Genomic DNA, 18,690 nt, shown 5'->3' with positions numbered 1-18,690 from the left:
GCTCCTTCTAGCTGTTCTCTGAATCCTACTGAGATACATATTGCCCCTGTTCTCCACAGCTCCTTCTAGCTGTTCTCTGAATCCTACTGAGATACATATTGCCCCTGTTCTCCACAGCTCCTTCTAGCTGTTCTCTGAATCCTACTGAGATACATATTGCCCCTGTTCTCCACAGCTCCTTCTAGCTGTTCTCTGAATCCTACTGAGATACATATTGCCCCTGTTCTCCACAGCTCCTTCTAGCTGTTCTCTGAATCCTACTGAGATACATATTGCCCCTGTTCTCCACAGCTCCTTCTAGCTGTTCTCTGAATCCTACTGAGATACATATTGCCCCTGTTCTCCACAGCTCCTTCTAGCTGTTCTCTGAATCCTACTGAGATACATATTGCCCCTGTTCTCCACAGCTCCTTCTAGCTGTTCTCTGAATCCTACTGAGATACATATTGCCCCTGTTCTCCACAGCTCCTTCTAGCTGTTCTCTGAATCCTACTGAGATACATATTGCCCCTGTTCTCCACAGCTCCTTCTAGCTGTTCTCTGAATCCTACTGAGATACATATTGCCCCTGTTCTCCACAGCTCCTTCTAGCTGTTCTCTGAATCCTACTGAGATACATATTGCCCCTGTTCTCCACAGCTCCTTCTAGCTGTTCTCTGAATCCTACTGAGATACATATTGCCCCTGTTCTCCACAGCTCCTTCTAGCTGTTCTCTGAATCCTACTGAGATACATATTGCCCCTGTTCTCCACAGCTCCTTCTAGCTGTTCTCTGAATCCTACTGAGATACATATTGCCCCTGTTCTCCACAGCTCCTTCTAGCTGTTCTCTGAATCCTACTGAGATACATATTGCCCCTGTTCTCCACAGCTCCTTCTAGCTGTTCTCTGAATCCTACTGAGCTGCTTTTAGCAACCTGGGTGTATTTACATACGCTACCGTTGCTTTCTATTGTATTGGGTTGCACAAAAACAGTCAGTGGGAAGCCAGAAGTTAAATACAATTCCATTTCAACTTATTGTAACGGTGGGTAGGACGGTTGGTCATTACGACAGGGGGAATTTGAGACAAAATATCTAAAGGATCGTATTATTAAACAGTCTATTGCAGATCCACTTCCTCTCTGCTAACCTCGTCAAACTAAAAGTCCCCCACAAATTATTCCTATCATGTCCACATATGGCGCACGTGCAATACTTTTATTTCTCCATTCAACACATACACACACGTTGTATCTCATATTTCATGACACTTCCCATGCTAGTGAAACACACACACACACAGAGCGAGAGAGAGCGAGAGAGCACGTACACACACAAACATAAGCATGCATTCGCTCATAGATAGCTTGGTGCCTGGCACAGCATAGTACAGTGTTAGATGGGAGTAGCTATGTTGACATGAACTAGAAGGCAGAAACAAGCAGGCGCTCACAATGACAAGAACATGTATCCCTTCGTCACCTTACCACTGCGGCTGTGAGAAACATGCGGCGCTAAATGACAATAATAACAATCATGTGGTTTAAATGGAGTACATCGGAGAACAGCCCCACAGCTGGGTCCAACCTATACTGAACAAAAATATAAACGCAATGTAATTGTGTTAGTTGTCCTTAGCTTACACCTGCCCATACCATAACCCCACAGCCACCATGGGACACTCTGTCCACAACGTTGACATCAGCAAACCGCTCGCCCCCACACGACGCCATACACACGTGGTCTGCGGTTGTGAGTCCAGGTTGGACGTACTGCCAAATTCTCTAAAATGATGTTCAGGCGGCTTATGGTAGAGAAATTAACATTCAATTCTCCGGCAATAGCTCTGGTGGACATTGCTGCAGTCAGCATGCCAATTGCACGCTCCCTTAAAAACTTAAGACATCTGTGGCATTGTGTTGTGTGACAAAACTGCACATTTTAGAGCACCTGTGTAATGATCATGCTGTTTAATCAGCTTCTTGATATGCCACACCTGTCAGGTGGATGGATTATCTTGGCAAAGGAGAAATGCTCACTAACAGGGATGTAAACAAATTAGTGCACAACATTTTGAGAGAAATAAGCTTTTTTGTGCGTATGGAACATTTCTGGGATCTTTTATTTCAGCTCATGAAACATAGGGACCAACACTTTACAGTTTATATTGTTGTTCAGTAATAATACACCAGCTGGACAAACAAGCTATCAGTACGGAGAGAGGAGGGAGAGACAACACACTCCGTAGCTGTAGAACCTGTTGGTCCCTTGAGCCGCATCGAGTCGGAGTTCCAATTCAACTGAGTGATGGGTAGTACCCTTTTCAGCCCTCTAAGTTGGCCCTCCAAACGAAGTGAATCGACGTGCAGACTTCCTATCACAACTCCCATAATGCACTGCGACCCCAGGCTCTAAAAGCTGCTCCAGGCAGATGGCTGACAGAAATACTAGAACGGAAACAGATGTAAGTAATTATAACTTCACAACGATACATGCAAAACAACATACAGTTAAAAGAGGAATATGTCAGTTAATGTAGAGACAAATGATTATGCATTTTTTGGAGTTGTACAGTTAATTTACAAAAATCGCTATTTAGCAAGCTAGCTGACTAGACAACATTGGTCAACTAGCTGTACAGAAAACCAGGCTGTCATCTTGTGAAACGTTAGCTAGCTAAAGCATGTATTGCAAATTGAATGTACAATTTTGTAACATTATAAACTATTTTCTTGCTTATTGTGTAGTGGAGGATATAGTGATATAAACATTTAAATCAGTTGTCATTGTTCTTTATGGGGTGGGATCCTTAAAGTTAAGAAAAATCTAACCGAAAAAGTGTATTTGTTTTAGATTCTCCCCCCCTCCCCTCCACAAAATTTAAAATCCCCCCCCCCCCCCATAAAAATAATAATACTACTACTAGGCAGCTAGCCCAGATTGGGAACCTACCTTCCATCCTCATAACGAGCTACCAAGAAGCCATTACAGTGCAGTTATCACAAAACATATTATTTTCCTTGTTATGACTAGACTATAGGTGTTTTAACTAGATTATAACTAGACTATAGGTGTTATAACTAGACTATAGGCGTTATAACTAGACTATAGGTGTTATAACTAGACTATAACTAGACTATAGGTGTTTTAACTAGACTATAACTAGACTATAGGCGTTATAACTAGACTATAGGTGTTTTAACTAGATTATAACTAGACTATAGGCATTATAACTAGACTATTGGCGTTATAACTAGACTATAGGCGTTATAACTAGACTATAGGTGTTTTAACTAGACTATAACTAGACTATAGGCGTTATAACTAGACTATAGGTGTTTTAACTAGATTATAACTAGACTATAGGCGTTATAACTAGACTATTGGCGTTATAACTAGACTATAGGCGTTATAACTAGACTATAACTAGACTATAGGTGTTATAACTAGACTATAGGTGTTATAACTAGACTATAGGTGTTATAACTAGACTATAGGTGTTATAACTAGACTATAGGCGTTATAACTAGACTATAGGCATTATAACTAGACTATAGGCGTTATAACTAGACTATAGGTGTTATAACTAGACTATAACTAGACTATAGGCGTTATAACTAGACTATGTGTTATAACTAAACTATAGGTGTTAAAACTAGACTATAGGTGTTATAACTAGACTATAACTAGACTATAGGCGTTATAACTAGACTATAGGCGTTATAACTAGACTATAGGTGTTATAACTAGACTATAGGTGTTATAACTAGACTATAGGTGTTATAACTAGACTATAACTAGACTATAGGTGTTATAACTAGATTATAGGTGTTATAACTAGACTATAGGTGTTATAACTAGACTATAGGTGTTATAACTAGACTATAGGTGTTATAACTAGACTATAACTAGACTATAGGTGTTATAACTAGACTATAACTAGAATATAGGTGTTATAACTAGACTATAGGTGTTATAACTAGACTATAGGTGTTATAACTAGACTATAACTAGACTATAGGTGTTATAACTAGACTATAGGTGTTATAACTAGACTATAGGCGTTATAACTAGACTATAGGCATTATAACTAGACTATAGGCGTTATAACTAGACTATAGGTGTTATAACTAGACTATAGGCGTTATAACTAGACTATAGGCGTTATAACTAGACTATAGGTGTTATAACTAGACTACAGGTGTTATAACTAGACTATAACTAGACTATAGGCGTTATAACTAGACTATGTGTTATAACTAAACTATAGGTGTTAAAACTAGACTATAGGTGTTATAACTAGACTATAACTAGACTATAGGCGTTATAACTAGACTATAGGCGTTATAACTAGACTATGTGTTATAACTAGACTATAGGTGTTATAACTAGACTATAGGCGTTATAACTAGACTATAACTAGACTATAGGCGTTATAACTAGACTATAGGCGTTATAACTAGACTATAGGCGTTATAACTAGACTATAGGCGTTATAACTAGACTATAGGCGTTATAACTAGACTATAGGCGTTATAACTAGACTATAGGTGTTATAACTAGACTATAGGCGTTATAACTAGACTATAGGTGTTATAACTAGACTATAGGTGTTATAACTAGACTATAGGTGTTATAACTAGACTATAGGTGTTATAACTAGACTATAACTAGACTATAGGTGTTATAACTAGACTATAGGTGTTATAACTAGACTATAACTAGACTATAGGTGTTATAACTAGACTATAGGTGTTATAACTAGACTATAGGTGTTATAACTAGACTATAGGTGTTATAACTAGACTATAGGTGTTATAACTAGACTATAGGCTATAAAAGGCCTCAATCAGCGATATGAAACAGACGCAGAACGTAAACAGCATAGAGTCTATTTCTGTCTATTTCTGCAGCTGCTAAGTGCTTTGAAGAGCGAGGCTCAACTTCTCTGCTGCTTTTTGTTGCCCCCGTCTACCATGGCTGTGAACAGCGTGATGCGTGACCAGATACTGTGTGTTACTGTGTGAGAGCGAAGTGTTGCATCTCGCTCATCTCAATATCCTGGCCTATTCATTGATGATAACCCTGTTTTACTGAAGTTGTAAGACATTCCAAGCCAAGAAATTGCACGGTTCTGACTGTCTGTCTGGTGGCTGACCTGCCTATACTGATAGATAGGCCTAGTGCACGGTTTTGACTGTCTGGTGACCGACCTGCCTATACTGATCGATAGACCTAGTGCACGGTTCTGACTGTCTGGTGATCGACCTGCCTATACTGATAGATAGGCCTAGTGCACGGTTCTGACTGTCTGGTGGCTGACCTGCCTATACTGATAGATAGGCCTAGTGCACGGTTCTGACTGTCTGGTGACTGACCTGCCTATACTGATAGATAGACCTAGTGCACGGTTCTGACTGTCTGGTGGCTGACCTGCCTATACTGATAGATAGGCCTAGTGCACGGTTCTGACTGTCTGGTGGCTGACCTGCCTATACTGATAGATAGGCCTAGTGCACGGTTCTGACTGTCTGGTGACTGACCTGCCTATACTGATAGATAGGCCTAGTGCACGGTTCTGACTGTCTGGTGGCTGACCTGCCTATACTGATAGATGGGCCTAGTGCAGGGTTCTGACTGTCTGGTGGCTGACCTGCCTATACTGATAGATAGACCTAGTGCACGGTTCTGACTGTCTGTCTGGTGGCTGACCTGCCTATACTGATAGATAGGCCTAGTGCACGGTTCTGACTGTCTGGTGGCTGACCTGCCTATACTGATAGATAGACCTAGTGCACGGTTCTGACTGTCTGGTGGCTGACCTGCCTATACTGATAGATAGGCCTAGTGCACGGTTCTGACTGTCTGGTGGCTGACCTGCCTATACTGATAGATAGACCTAGTGCACGGTTCTGACTGTCTGTCTGGTGGCTGACCTGCCTATACTGATAGATAGGCCTAGTGCACGGTTCTGACTGTCTGGTGGCTGACCTGCCTATACTGATAGATAGGCCTAGTGCACGGTTCTGACTGTCTGGTGGCTGACCTGCCTATACTGATAGATAGACCTAGTGCAGGGTTCTGACTGTCTGGTGGCTGACCTGCCTATACTGATAGATAGACCTAGTGCAGGGTTCTGTCTGTCTGGTGGCTGACCTGCCTATACTGATAGATAGACCTAGTGCAGGGTTCTGTCTGTCTGGTGGCTGACCTGCCTATACTGATAGATAGACCTAGTGCAGGGTTCTGACTGTCTGGTGGCTGACCTGCCTATACTGATAGATAGGCCTAGTGCACGGTTCTGACTGTCTGGTGACCGACCTGCCTATACTGATAGATAGACCTAGTGCAGGGTTCTGTCTGTCTGGTGGCTGACCTGCCTATACTGATAGATAGGCCTAGTGCACGGTTCTGACTGTCTGTCTGGTGGCTGACCTGCCTATACTGATAGATAGGCCTAGTGCACGGTTCTGACTGTCTGGTGACCGACCTGCCTATACTGATAGATAGGCCTAGTGCACGGTTCTGACTGTGGCTGACCTGCCTATACTGATAGATAGGCCTAGTGCACGGTTCTGACTGTGGCTGACCTGACCGTCTGTCTGGTTGCTGACCTGCCCCCTAAGGGGGCTATTGGGATTGAGCCTTAGCGTTTAGAGTGGGTTAAAACAAAATAGCTAGCAGACTAAGTGTTTGTTTATATACATAATGATGCACCCAAAACACATTCCTGCAGATAGAGATAACAGACAAACAGAGAGGGAGGGAGGGAGTGATAGGAGCCGGCGGAGGAGGCCGAGTCCAGGAGACACGGATCAGAGAGCATCTTGGGACACCCCATGGTGCCGTGCCCTAGAATCTAGAGGATTCACTGTCTAGGAACAACTATTTGTAAAAGTACTAGAGGCCACAACACAATATCATATCCATCGTGGGACTGTCACTGTACCATCGTGACACAGTAGGGGATATTGGTCAAGAGTTTACATTTTTAGTCATTTTAGCAGACGCTCTTATCCAGAGGGGGCCTCTACTGTCTCTTCTTAGGCCCTAGAGCAAGGCACTTGCAATGCCAAGGGTCGAGGGTTTGATTGCCGCTCAGGCACCCCACAGGAAGCTGCTGAGGGGGGAGGACGGCTCATAATAATGACCGGAACGGAGCAAATGGAATGGAATGGAATGGAACACCTGGAAACCATGGAAACCAATGTCTTTGGTACATTTTAGTCATTTAGCAGACGCTCTTATCCAGAGTGACTTACAGTTAGTGAGTGCAAACATTTTCATACTGGCCCCCCGTGGGAATGGAACCCACAATCCTGGCGTTGCGAACGCCATGCTCTACCAACTGAGCTACATCCCTGCCGGCCATTCCTTCCCCTACCCTGGACGACGTTTAACTATAGATTAATCTATAAGGATAATGAATATTTGTTATAAAGAAAATCGGGGGCACCAGTCCATTACTGGACAATGATACGGTATTGTACGAAGGCCTGACATATGCGTTATCTTAACAATAACACAAAAATAGTAATAATTGATTCATCTGAAGATATATCTGATGAGCCTAATATCAGATTTGTGAATTGGTAGCGTTTTCTAGAGCTTGTCTTGTATCAGAGAAACACAACAGGTCAAATACAAAAGCTGAATAATTTTTTAAAAATAGTCAAATGAATCAATGGTTGCAGGATGAATGATAATTGCATATGACCAATACAGGAGAAAAATATGATTTCAATAGGTTGTTTACCAGCAAATTGTTAGAGGGCGATATTCTTAATTTGGATGGAGCAACATTTACACACTCAATACTATTCCTTAACAGGTCACACAGGGGCACACCACGAAAGAATGGAGGAAACATTGTGAATGTGAAAAGCGTTGTGGAAATCTGTTGCAGCTCAAGTTGACAACAAAACCCACAATGCAATGCTCTCTATGGGCTTGCTGCCTAGCTAGCTAGCTAGTAGGTAGCTTTGACAATAATGTCAAAGTCAATATCAGCATGTGAAGCAGCTACAGCAGTTAGCTGTAAAAATCGCCTAAACAAACTGCACTATCAATGTAGGAGTCTACACTCTCACCATGTTCAACCTGCAGATCCATGTGCCTCGCAGAGTGGAGTCTGACATTCACAACGGCACCATGCAACGCACCCTGGACTGAAGAGGCAGACAAACAGGAGGAATGTGTTGGACCCTCTGTTAAAATTACACATTTCTCAAGGTAGGAATAACGCTAAAAATATGATCAATGGCTCATTCGAGAGAAAACAACCACCTGCGTTATGACAATCGGCCAGTATTGAAATCTGACATGTATGATAGACGTTTTCACGATCTAAAAGTCGTATTCCTATTAACTTCCAGTGTAGTGGGAGCAGCGTTATCGCAGTGCCTACTTGAACGGCAATAGCTCAGGAGATACACATGAAAACATGTAATGACCCCGGAAACCGATAGATTTGATGCACAAAAACAATATAAAACATTCAAAATGGGTGAATCTTTACTTTAAGTTTCGTTTTTTTTTGCATCTTTTGCTTTCAGTTTTGTACACCAGCTTCAAAAACAGCTGAAAACACAATATTATTTGGTCATGGAAAATATATTTCACAGCGGTTTAGATGGTACAACGATTCTCTACACTGCACTTGCTTGTTTTGTCACAAATTGAAATGAGGCGAACTATTAAGAATTTTTAGCAACCACAAAATGGCGGAGCGATTTCTGCATAGTGCATCTTCAGTGTTAAAGTTATGCAGTTCCTTAACCTAAAAGAGCGACAACATTACACATCATGCCAGTGCAAGAGAGAAAAGGCAATTAGCTGTATAGTTACAGAAGTCAATAGATGGAATGGGGGTCTCTGGTCAGATGACAGCACTATCTGACGGTGAGTCGGCTTCACGCAAGGAGACTCAGAAAGGCGCGCCGACGCCGGGTAGTCCAAGGCTGCGCAAGGCGGAACAGGGTCCAACGTCGGTTTGGCGAGGAATGATAGCGATCTAGACGGGATCAGTCGGATGCGAGCTGATGATCCGGATTCCTTAGCTCGGCTTCAAATGGAAAAACTCGCAAGAGTAAGTCTTTGGGTGGTTTGTCCAGAAGTCGTTTCGACAGTCACGTCTGTCAGACAGAACATTCACTGGAACTGAGGTGCGAAACATTCCATTTGAGGGAGGTGCTCAAAATGTCCCGCCAAACCATCTAACCCTGCTGATTGGTTCAAGCGCCAAAAGGGGAAGAGAGTCATCCAAGCTGACCTCTGACCTCTTCTAGCACTGGCATGTTTGTGCCAATTGGAGAAATTAGGGATTTGTCAATAAGTGTCCATAGCATGTTCTTCATGTACCATACACATATTAAATGTAAATACACTCACAGAAACAGTCCAATAGTGATTGTAGGCCTTGGTTAGGTTACACATTGCATGGTTACTTGTAATAAGTATATTTTACCTTGTAATAACATAGGAAAAACTCAATATCACACAGCATACTTTACACATTTGATGAGTCCTTCAGGTTTGATATGCTGTGTTTTAGACGACATATTGGTCCATTGTTGAATGAGTAGGCCTATTTTCTTAGAAAAAGGCTTGCCACCATCTGTGGTCAAGAGGTGGTATGTGGATCTGGACTTTTATGGTCCTGTCATATACTGGGGCAAAAAGCATTCCAGCTTGGGCTCTTCCGGTCTGTATAGAATACGTGATATAGCCCTGGATTAGGATAGCAGGCTGATTGGTGCTATATCCTGGCCCTGCTGGTCTTCAAAAGGGGACTTCTTCTGGCCAACGGAGACAACCTGGGTTCCTGGTCTGAACGGGGATTGATAGGCCCCTGTCAAGAAGAACGTCACAAACTTCTAAACACTAGTCTACAACCCAATGATGTCCAAAACAGGTGACCTGTAATTGTGACATCATTAACATCTATCATGGTGACATCACGAACTGCCGAGCCATCTTTGTGACAAACTGCCAAGCCAAACTGCAGAGCCATCTTCGTGACATCAGAAACTGCAGAGCCATCTTTCTGACATCAAACTGCCAAGGCAAACTGCAGAGCCATCTTTGTGACATCACAAACTGAAGAGCCATCTTTGTGATCATCAAACTGCCGAGCTATCATTATGACATCATCACAAACTGCTGAGTGATGATTGTGACATCACTAACAACAGCAGGGTTGAGTGTGTCAGTGTGACTTCATTAGAAAAAGGTTTAACGGTGGGATTTGGACATCAGGACAGCTATCTAACTGGGGTCTATAAGGCTTTACCCCCACTACGCACCTCTCAACAGCTGTGTGTGTGTGTGTATGTGTGTCTCTCAACAGGGTTGTGCTAGTGGGAGCGGATCATCACAGCGGTGCTACACTCTCCTGAGTCATCCCTCTGTACTTAGACAAACACCATTTATAGCCTTTATTCACGCTCACAACTTGGAAGCTCAGCGCTATAAAAAAAAAGTGCTGAGGGCTTTAACAGTGTTAGAGCAGTCCGCACGTGTGTGTATGGGAGGCAGTGGTTAGGCGGCTCGGAGGGAGACACTAGCGTAGCTAGACAACATAATGATAATGTATCCTCACTGCTCTGTAATCACTATGCATATTACAGACTACCGTTCAACCACATACAGGCCAATACACCCATACTGATGCACGCGTGTTGGGTGGGGAAAACAAATGGTTGGGGACGTAGTGGGAAACAAGTATTTCCTCAACAGTATTGTATGCAGGTTAATTGCTGTTGACTGTGAAGAGCTAAGAATTTCCTCTACGACCATGAGAGAGAGAGGGTCGAGAGAGAGAGCGAGAGAGAGAGGGGGTCGAGAGAGAGAGAGACCCAGGGGCCCCCGGAAAGCAACACAATTAGACCCAACCAAATCATGAGAAAACAAAACGATAATTACTTGACACATTGGAAAGAATCAACAACAAAAAAACAGAGCAAACTAGAATGCTATTTGGCCCTCAACAGACCGTACACAGTGGCAGAATACCTGACCGCTGTGACTGACCCAAAATTAAGGACATATTTGACTATGTACAGACTCAGTGATCATAGCCTTGCTATTGAGAAAGGCCGCCGTAGGCAGACCTGGCTCTCAAGAGAAGACAGGCTATGTGCACACTGCCCACAAAATGAGGTGGAAACTGAGCTGCACTTCCTAACCTCCTGCCAAATCTATGACCAAATGTATGAGACATTAACTTCCCTCAGATTACACATACCCACAAAGAATTTGAAAACAACTCCCTTTTCTATTGGGTGAAATACCACAGTGTGCCATCACAGCAGCAAGATTTGTGACCTGTTGCCACAAGAAAAGGACAACCAGTGAAGAACAAACACCATTGTAAATACAACCCATATTTATGTTTATTTATTTTCCTTTTTGTAACTACTTGCACATCATTATAACACTGGTTGAGAGTGTGGAAAGCGGTCATCAAGGCCAAGGGTGGCTATTTGAAGAATCTCAAATATATTTTGATTTGTTTAACACTTTCTTTGGTTACTACATGATTCCATATGTGTTATTTCATAGTTTTGATGTCTTCACTATTATTCCACAATGTAAAAAATTGTAAAAATAAACTTTTGACTGGTAGTGTATGTATATATATATATATATATATATATATATATATATACACACACACACCCACACAGTATCTCACAAAAGTGAGTACACCCCTCACATTTTTGTAAATATTTGAGTATATCTTTTCATGTGACAACACTGAAGAAATGACACTTTGCTACAATGTAATGTAGTGAGTGTACAGCTTGTATAACAGTGTACATTTGCTGTCCCCTCAAAATAACTCAACACACAGCCATTCATGTCTAAACCGCTGGCAACCGCTGTCCAAATTGGGCCCAATTAGCCATTTTCCCTCCCCGGTGTCATGTGACTCATTAGTGTTACAAGGTCTCAGGTGTGAATGGGGAGCAGGTGTGTTCAATTTGGTGTCATCGCTCTCACACTCCCTCATACTGGTCACTGGAAGTTCAACATGGCACCTCATGGCAAAGAACTCTGAGGATCTGAAAAAAAATTGTTGCTCTACATAAAGATGGCCTGGGCTAAAAGAAGATTGCCAAGAACCATGAACGCCAACATGTACGGTGACATACTGAAGCACAGCATGATCCCCTCCCTTCGGAGACTGGGCCGCAGGGCAGTATTCCAACATGATAACGACCCCAAACACACCTCCAAGACGACCACTGCCTTGCTAAAGAAGCTGAGGGTAAAGGTGATGGACTGGCCAAGCATGTCTCCAGACCTAAACCCTATTGAGTATCTGTGGGGCATCCTCAAACGGAAGGTGGAGGAGTGCAAGGTTTCTAACATCCACCAGCTCCGTGATGTCGTCATGGCGAGTGGAAGAGGACTCCAGTGGCAACCTGTGAAGCTCTGGTGAACTCCATGCCCAAGAGGGTTAAGGCAGTGCTGGGAAATGATGGTGGCCACACAAAATAGTCTATTTGGGCCCAATTTGGACAGCGGTTGCCAGCGGTTTAGACATGAATGGCTGTGTGTTGTGTTATTTTGAGGGGACAGCAAATGTACACTGTTATACAAGCTGTACACTCACTACTTTACATTGTAGCAAAGTGTCATTTCTTCAGTGTTGTCACATGAAAAGATATACTCAAATATTTACAAAAATGTGAGGGGTGTACTCACTTTTGTGAGATACTGTATATATATATAAATGCTCGACTAAAACAATCTCGACCAACAGCCTAACGACCATACAATCGACCAGTCTACTAATTGGGGTCAGCCCTAGACCAGACACACACACACACAGACCAGACACACACACACACCAAGATCACCATGAGCAATGCCAAGCGTCGGCTGTAGTGGTGTAAAGCTTGCGGCATATTGGACTCTGGAGCAGTGGAAACGCGTTCTCTGGAGTGATGAATCAAGCTTCACCATTTGGCAGTCTGACAGACAAATCTGGGTTTGGCGGATGCCAAGAGAACGCTACCTGCCCCAATGCATAGTGCCAACTGTAAAGTTTGGTGGAGGAGGAAAAATGGTCTGGGGCTGTTTTTCATGGTTCTGGCTAGGCCCCTTAGTTCCAGTGAAGGGAAATCTTAACGCTACAGCATACAATGACATTCTATACGATTCTGGGCTTCCAACTTCGTACCAACATTTTGGGGAAGGCCCTTTCCTGTTTCAGCATGACAATGCCCCCACGCACAAAGCGAGATCCATACAGAAATGGTTTGTCGAGATCGGTGTGGAAGAACTTGACTGGCCTGCACAGAGCCCTGACTTCAACTCCATCGAACACCTTTGGGATGAATTGGAACGCCGACTGGGAGCCAGGCCAAATCGCCCAACATCAGTACTCAACCTCACTAATGCTTTTGTGGCTGAATGGAAGCAAGTCCCCGCAGCAATGTTCCAACATCTAATAGAAAGCATTCCCAGAAGAGTGGAGGCTGTTATAGCAGCAAAGAAGGGGGGGGGACCAACTCCATATGAATGCCCATGATTTTCTGAATGAGGTGTTCGACGAGCAGGTGTCCACATACTTTTGGTAATGTAGTGTATGAGCATTAGCTCAGCTATGGACACACACACACACCTCCTTCAAAATGACATGATATGATCCTGATAAAGGAATGTACGACGACCAAAGCCTTCAGGAAACGACCAATTGCCAAGACGACTATACTTCCCCTGGAGAAAAAACAAGGAAGTGCAATGACTGAGGATCATATGTAACAACAACCTTAGGCTGCATCTAAAATGGCCTCAGCCCAGGCCCTATGTAACCTCATTCACAAAACATGGGGATGTGAAACTGGCATTACAGATCCATTCCCACCACTCCCTGTTGGATCGAGGATCCAAAATGACCTCACAGTTTCCCCAGAGCAAGCACATAGTCAATACAGCATTGTGCAACTGTAGCTATGTAGCCAGGTGACTCACACAGGGAGTGGCACTCCTAGTTTATTATATGTAAAGGAATTATAGCTTTGAGTAGAGTTAGTAAACACTGGATTGTAGTTCAGTGGTACATGACACTGCCTGAAAGCTGTGTTTTTGGATAGTTGTGTTCTGTTGTTGTTGCTGTTGTGTTTTGAGTGTAGCTAGCTAGGGAGCTTGGTCCGTGGATCAACTGGGATTCATACCAAGACCTGGGGAAATGGATTGGAAAGCAAAGTGTGCACATACAGCCCTTTACAGAGCTCAAGATTCTCTCGACATCATAGCTATGATGAGCCAGCAATTACAATACAATGACACACAAGTTGACTAGTAGGGATGTAACGATTCACATCGCTCCCCAATTCAAATGTTCAAAAGCTCAGACACACCGGTAGGATTGTCAAACGTTTGCCTGCAGACAATACTCAGCACCTCTGAACAGGGTCGACAGTCAATCTCCTTTGTGTTCACACAGCAAAGACCTTGAAAGTCGTCAGCCACTCATCCTTGTTAAAAATACTCCGAACCAGAAGGTGGCAGTAGCGTTGTTTGGCAATGCATGGTTGTGCGTATTGCTTATGATCTAGATTCCAAGCTATCTGCGTTAATGTTGCCATTTTCTAGAAAGGCCTTGTTGATACTAGCCAGATGGCCACAGCTAGATAACTACCTAGCTTAGAAAGTTCAATTCTGTGGGACATCCTTTTTTATGAAACCCGCAAATTCGGTTTGTTCATACATAGCAGGTTACAAAGTAGAGCTTCGTAGCTACATTTTGGTGTATGGGTTGTCAGGGACTGGTCTAAATTCACGTGTCGCCACCCATTTTTCACGACGAGATGCTAGCTAGCTGTGTGAGGGAGTGTTTGTTGGCAGCGCTCCGGGAGAGAGGCAGCGCTCCGGGAGAGAGGCAGCGCTCCGGGAGAGAGGCAGCGCTCCGGGAGAGAGGCAGCGCTCCGGGAGAGAGGCAGCGCCGCTCTGAAGTGGCTGTAATGGTGCTGCAGCGAATTTCGTGAACGATCGTTTTTATTATTTGAAGTGTAAAACTACCAGAATTCAGCGGCTACAGTCCTATAAAAATAGAGCTAAATAGCAGTGAATTGAAAATGTGTCCCATCCATCTTGCTGTGCAGCTGGCAGCTTACCACTACCTTAGAAGTAAGCTATGTTATTAGACTAGTAGTGTAGCCTTCTGTGTTACAGTTTAGATTTAGTGAGAAGTGTGTGTGTGTGTGTCTGTGTTAGGCTATGTGATGTGGGTGTATGCTGTGTGATGTGTGTATGCAGGTGGCACGGGCACAGGTTTGGGCAGGTTATTTGGCACTCTAGGCCTAATCAGTTAGGCTACTGAATACAACATAACTGTGATATATAGCCTAACTGTTACTAACATGTAAATAGTTAACCTGCTTTATGTTACGTAATCCCAATTATATATATATATATATATATATATATATATATACACACGCTGTTATAACCCCTGGTGTGTGTGCATGGATGGCACCTTACTCCGTAGTGTAAACATTCTTCATTGTTAAAGCATACAGCACTTTACACTTTATCTATTCTATTTTCTTATTTACTTATGTATATAACATGTTACCAATTCTGCTACTGCTCCTCATGTTTAATGTACACTTATGACCATATATGTCGCTCTTGCTGCACTGAGTACAATATTAATGCACCTACATATGAGAGAGAGAGAGAGAGAGAGAGAGAGAGACATGTTGCTGTGTGTATGGGGAAGGGGCTCTATTTTTTAGACATATAGTGTGTATGTGTGCCATTCAGAGGGTGAATGGGCAAGACAGAAGATTTAAGTGCCTTTGAACAGGGTATGGTAGTAGGTGACAGGCGCACCTGTTTGTGTCAAGAACTGCAACGCTGCTGGGTTTTTCACACTGAACAGTTTCCCGAAGTGATTGGAACGTTGCAATTCACTAACTAATTTGCGTAAAGTAGTTTCATTCTAATTTAATAAATGGTTTCAAACGCTCAGTATTGCATAAACCATAAATATGTGTTAATAATATGGCCACCCTACCTTCAGATATTGGACAAAACGTGCTGAATTGAAGAATCCAGACAGGTGATTTGGTGTCATTATTGACTAGGGATTAAGGTTGACCTGTCCGCGACCTTTTTTGATCACTTGAAAATAAAATACTGTATCTCAGCAATGGTAAATCCTCCTATCCTCGTGAAATAAAGTGTTCTGTGTTCCTCAGAAGCTTTTCCATAACATGAATACAAAATATAACACCAGAACCACATTTTCATTTTGACCCCAAACACCCTAATAATAAATTGTGACGTGTTAGAAGTTGTTTTGGCAGTTCGTCAGTTTTGTCGTCACTTTGGCTAACTAACGTTAGCTAGCTGCTAACTAGTTAACACAGCTAATCGGATGTCAATGTTACTCCCTATTTTGAAAATATTAACTGAAAACATATGTTCATTATCCCTGTAATTTAGGCTTTGGCCAGAATAACAATTGTGTTTGTGATTAAGCTAGTCAACACAACTAGCTAACGTTAGCTAGCTACAGTGCTAGCTTCTTCAACAAGTTTGAACCGGCTAGCAACACTGGTCCCGAAGGAGTTGCTAGCTAACTTCACCAACTGCAATGCTAACTTCACGTTAGCTAGCCGAAGAGAGGGAGAGATCGACTCTAGTCGCTGTCAACTGTTCCCCAGTAACGGGAAAATACCTTTACACAAAGCGGCGGAAATGTAATAATACGTCCCGATTACCGGACTCTTTCTTACCGGAGTGTCGGCCCGATACAGTTCGTGTCTGTGCTCTCTATCTCCCGTAGGATGCGTTCGTGTTCCGCTGCTATTTCAACGCTCGCCATGTTTCCATATCCCACCGTAGAACACACACACTACAGGGGCGTATTCATTACGGAAACCGTTCACCGAAGCCAACAGCAAAACGAGATTTTCTATTGGACAAATTCAGGTAGGTCCCCTCCCCGTTTCGTTCCGTTTTCTTCTGTTTAAGAAACGTTTTGCGGCGGAATGAATATACGCACCCCAGGACAGAGAAGAAACGCCGTTCCTTGTGTCACCTAAAAAAATAAAATAAACACAGATAGATACTCCTTTGATATATCTCTGTATACACCCCAATATGTTTTAATCATTATTTTGTTCCACCTTGGTCTGATAAGGTGTTTGTTAAATTGAGGGAGAAAGGGCTGGACACAATTGAAGACTCATACATAGACAAGCAATTTGCATACTTTAACCAGTTAAAGAGCACATTTGAACTGTCTAATAATTATTATTTTTTTATCCATGTTTTACAAGTCGGACACTATATATATACGCACCCCAGTTCAGAGAAGAAACGCCGTTCCTTGTGTCACCTAAAAAAATTTATAAACGCAGATAGTTACTCCTTTGATACTCCCAATTTCCCTTGATAAAGCTAGTTGCCTTCTCCTTCTTACAAGAGAGCAAAATATACAATTTATAATAACGGATTTAGGCAAAAATATTATTTGCTATACATTTATATGATAATCACAATGGTAAAGGGACTTCACATTTCCATATTCTGACCATAAACTTGTCTTTGGTGGCAGTAGCACTCCTCCTATCGTCCATTATGCATGGTGTATTGGATTTAAGTGAGGTAACGGCAATGTTCCGTTCCCTACCCTTTGCAAATTCATTGATAATGAATGCTGCCAATCAATAAAGTTGGAGTTTGGAAAGTGACACTTCCACTTCGCGTTTTTTAAACCACGGCCGGTGGCAGGTGGGCGTGCGTGAGAGGAAGAAGCGAAGCGAGAGGGATAACTGGGCCCAAAACCTGTCTTCTCCAGCAGGTGTCATTTTTTTCGCTCACTAAACGAGGAGTTTATGTAGGAGGTGAATGTCTGATTTGGTAAACACAAAATGTAATGGCTTATTTGCTACTTGTGGCTTATTTGATCAAATATACGTTTTGTAACGATTTGGTTGTTATGAGTGTACTGATATAGATCCCTTTCTGGGTATACAAACAAATAAATAAAAAATACAAACATTGCAGCAAGTTGGTGGCAGAACTAGAGTTCTTATAGAATGCCAGCAAAAAAAAGCCTCTTTTGACATGTTGCTTATGAGTGCATTTCACACTACTTTTGGATTATAATAGGATTTTAAGGCTCGTATGAATGTCCTGCTTAATATAATGTTTGTGTCATCATCGCAAATTAACTGCATTATACTTTAGAAACACTTAAACTTCAACCAGTAAAATGGCTCATTGGCTAGCTTTTGCTACAGCCGATATCAATGTGCGTTAGCATTCTAGCTAACAACTGCTGCATCCAAAATAGTTATTTTGCAAAGATCACAACCAAATACAATACCGGTCAAAAGTTTTAGAACACCTACTCATTCAAGGATTTTTCTTTATTTTTACTATTTTCTACATTGTATAATAATAGTGAAGACATCAAAACTATGAAATAACACATATGGAATCATGTAGTAACCAAAAAGGTGTTAAACAAATTGAGATTCTTCAAATAGCCACCCTTTGCCTTGATGACAGCTTTGCACACTCTTGCCTCAACATACGACACCTTCTGCACTAATCTGACTCTGGCCACCCCAACCTGCCTCTCTCGCACCGGACACTTCCGATCCCCAGCAACATGGGCACCCCTAGAGTTGACACACACAACTTTATCCACCGAAACTAAACAATCCTCTGTCCCAT

At 42.5% G+C, this 18,690-nt stretch overlaps 1 protein-coding gene across 1 annotated transcript in view; it reads right to left on the bottom strand.

The window, feature by feature from the left end:
• Positions 1-16,861, bottom strand: part of LOC123488283 (exocyst complex component 6B-like) — a gene marked incomplete at its 3' end in the record, with an annotated part of 38,936 nt that extends 22,075 nt beyond the window's left edge. Inside the window, exon 1 of the mRNA XM_045219180.1 lies at positions 16,740-16,861. Within this exon, the coding sequence (XP_045075115.1) occupies positions 16,740-16,828 (89 nt within the window). The remainder of the gene's footprint in view (positions 1-16,739) is intronic.
• Positions 16,862-18,690: the final 1,829 nt, after the last annotated feature.

This window comes from Coregonus clupeaformis, unplaced genomic scaffold (genome assembly GCF_020615455.1).
Source record: "Coregonus clupeaformis isolate EN_2021a unplaced genomic scaffold, ASM2061545v1 scaf2127, whole genome shotgun sequence".
Taxonomy (NCBI): Eukaryota; Metazoa; Chordata; class Actinopteri; order Salmoniformes; family Salmonidae; genus Coregonus; species Coregonus clupeaformis.
This window is presented reverse-complemented; position numbering and strand designations above follow the sequence as displayed.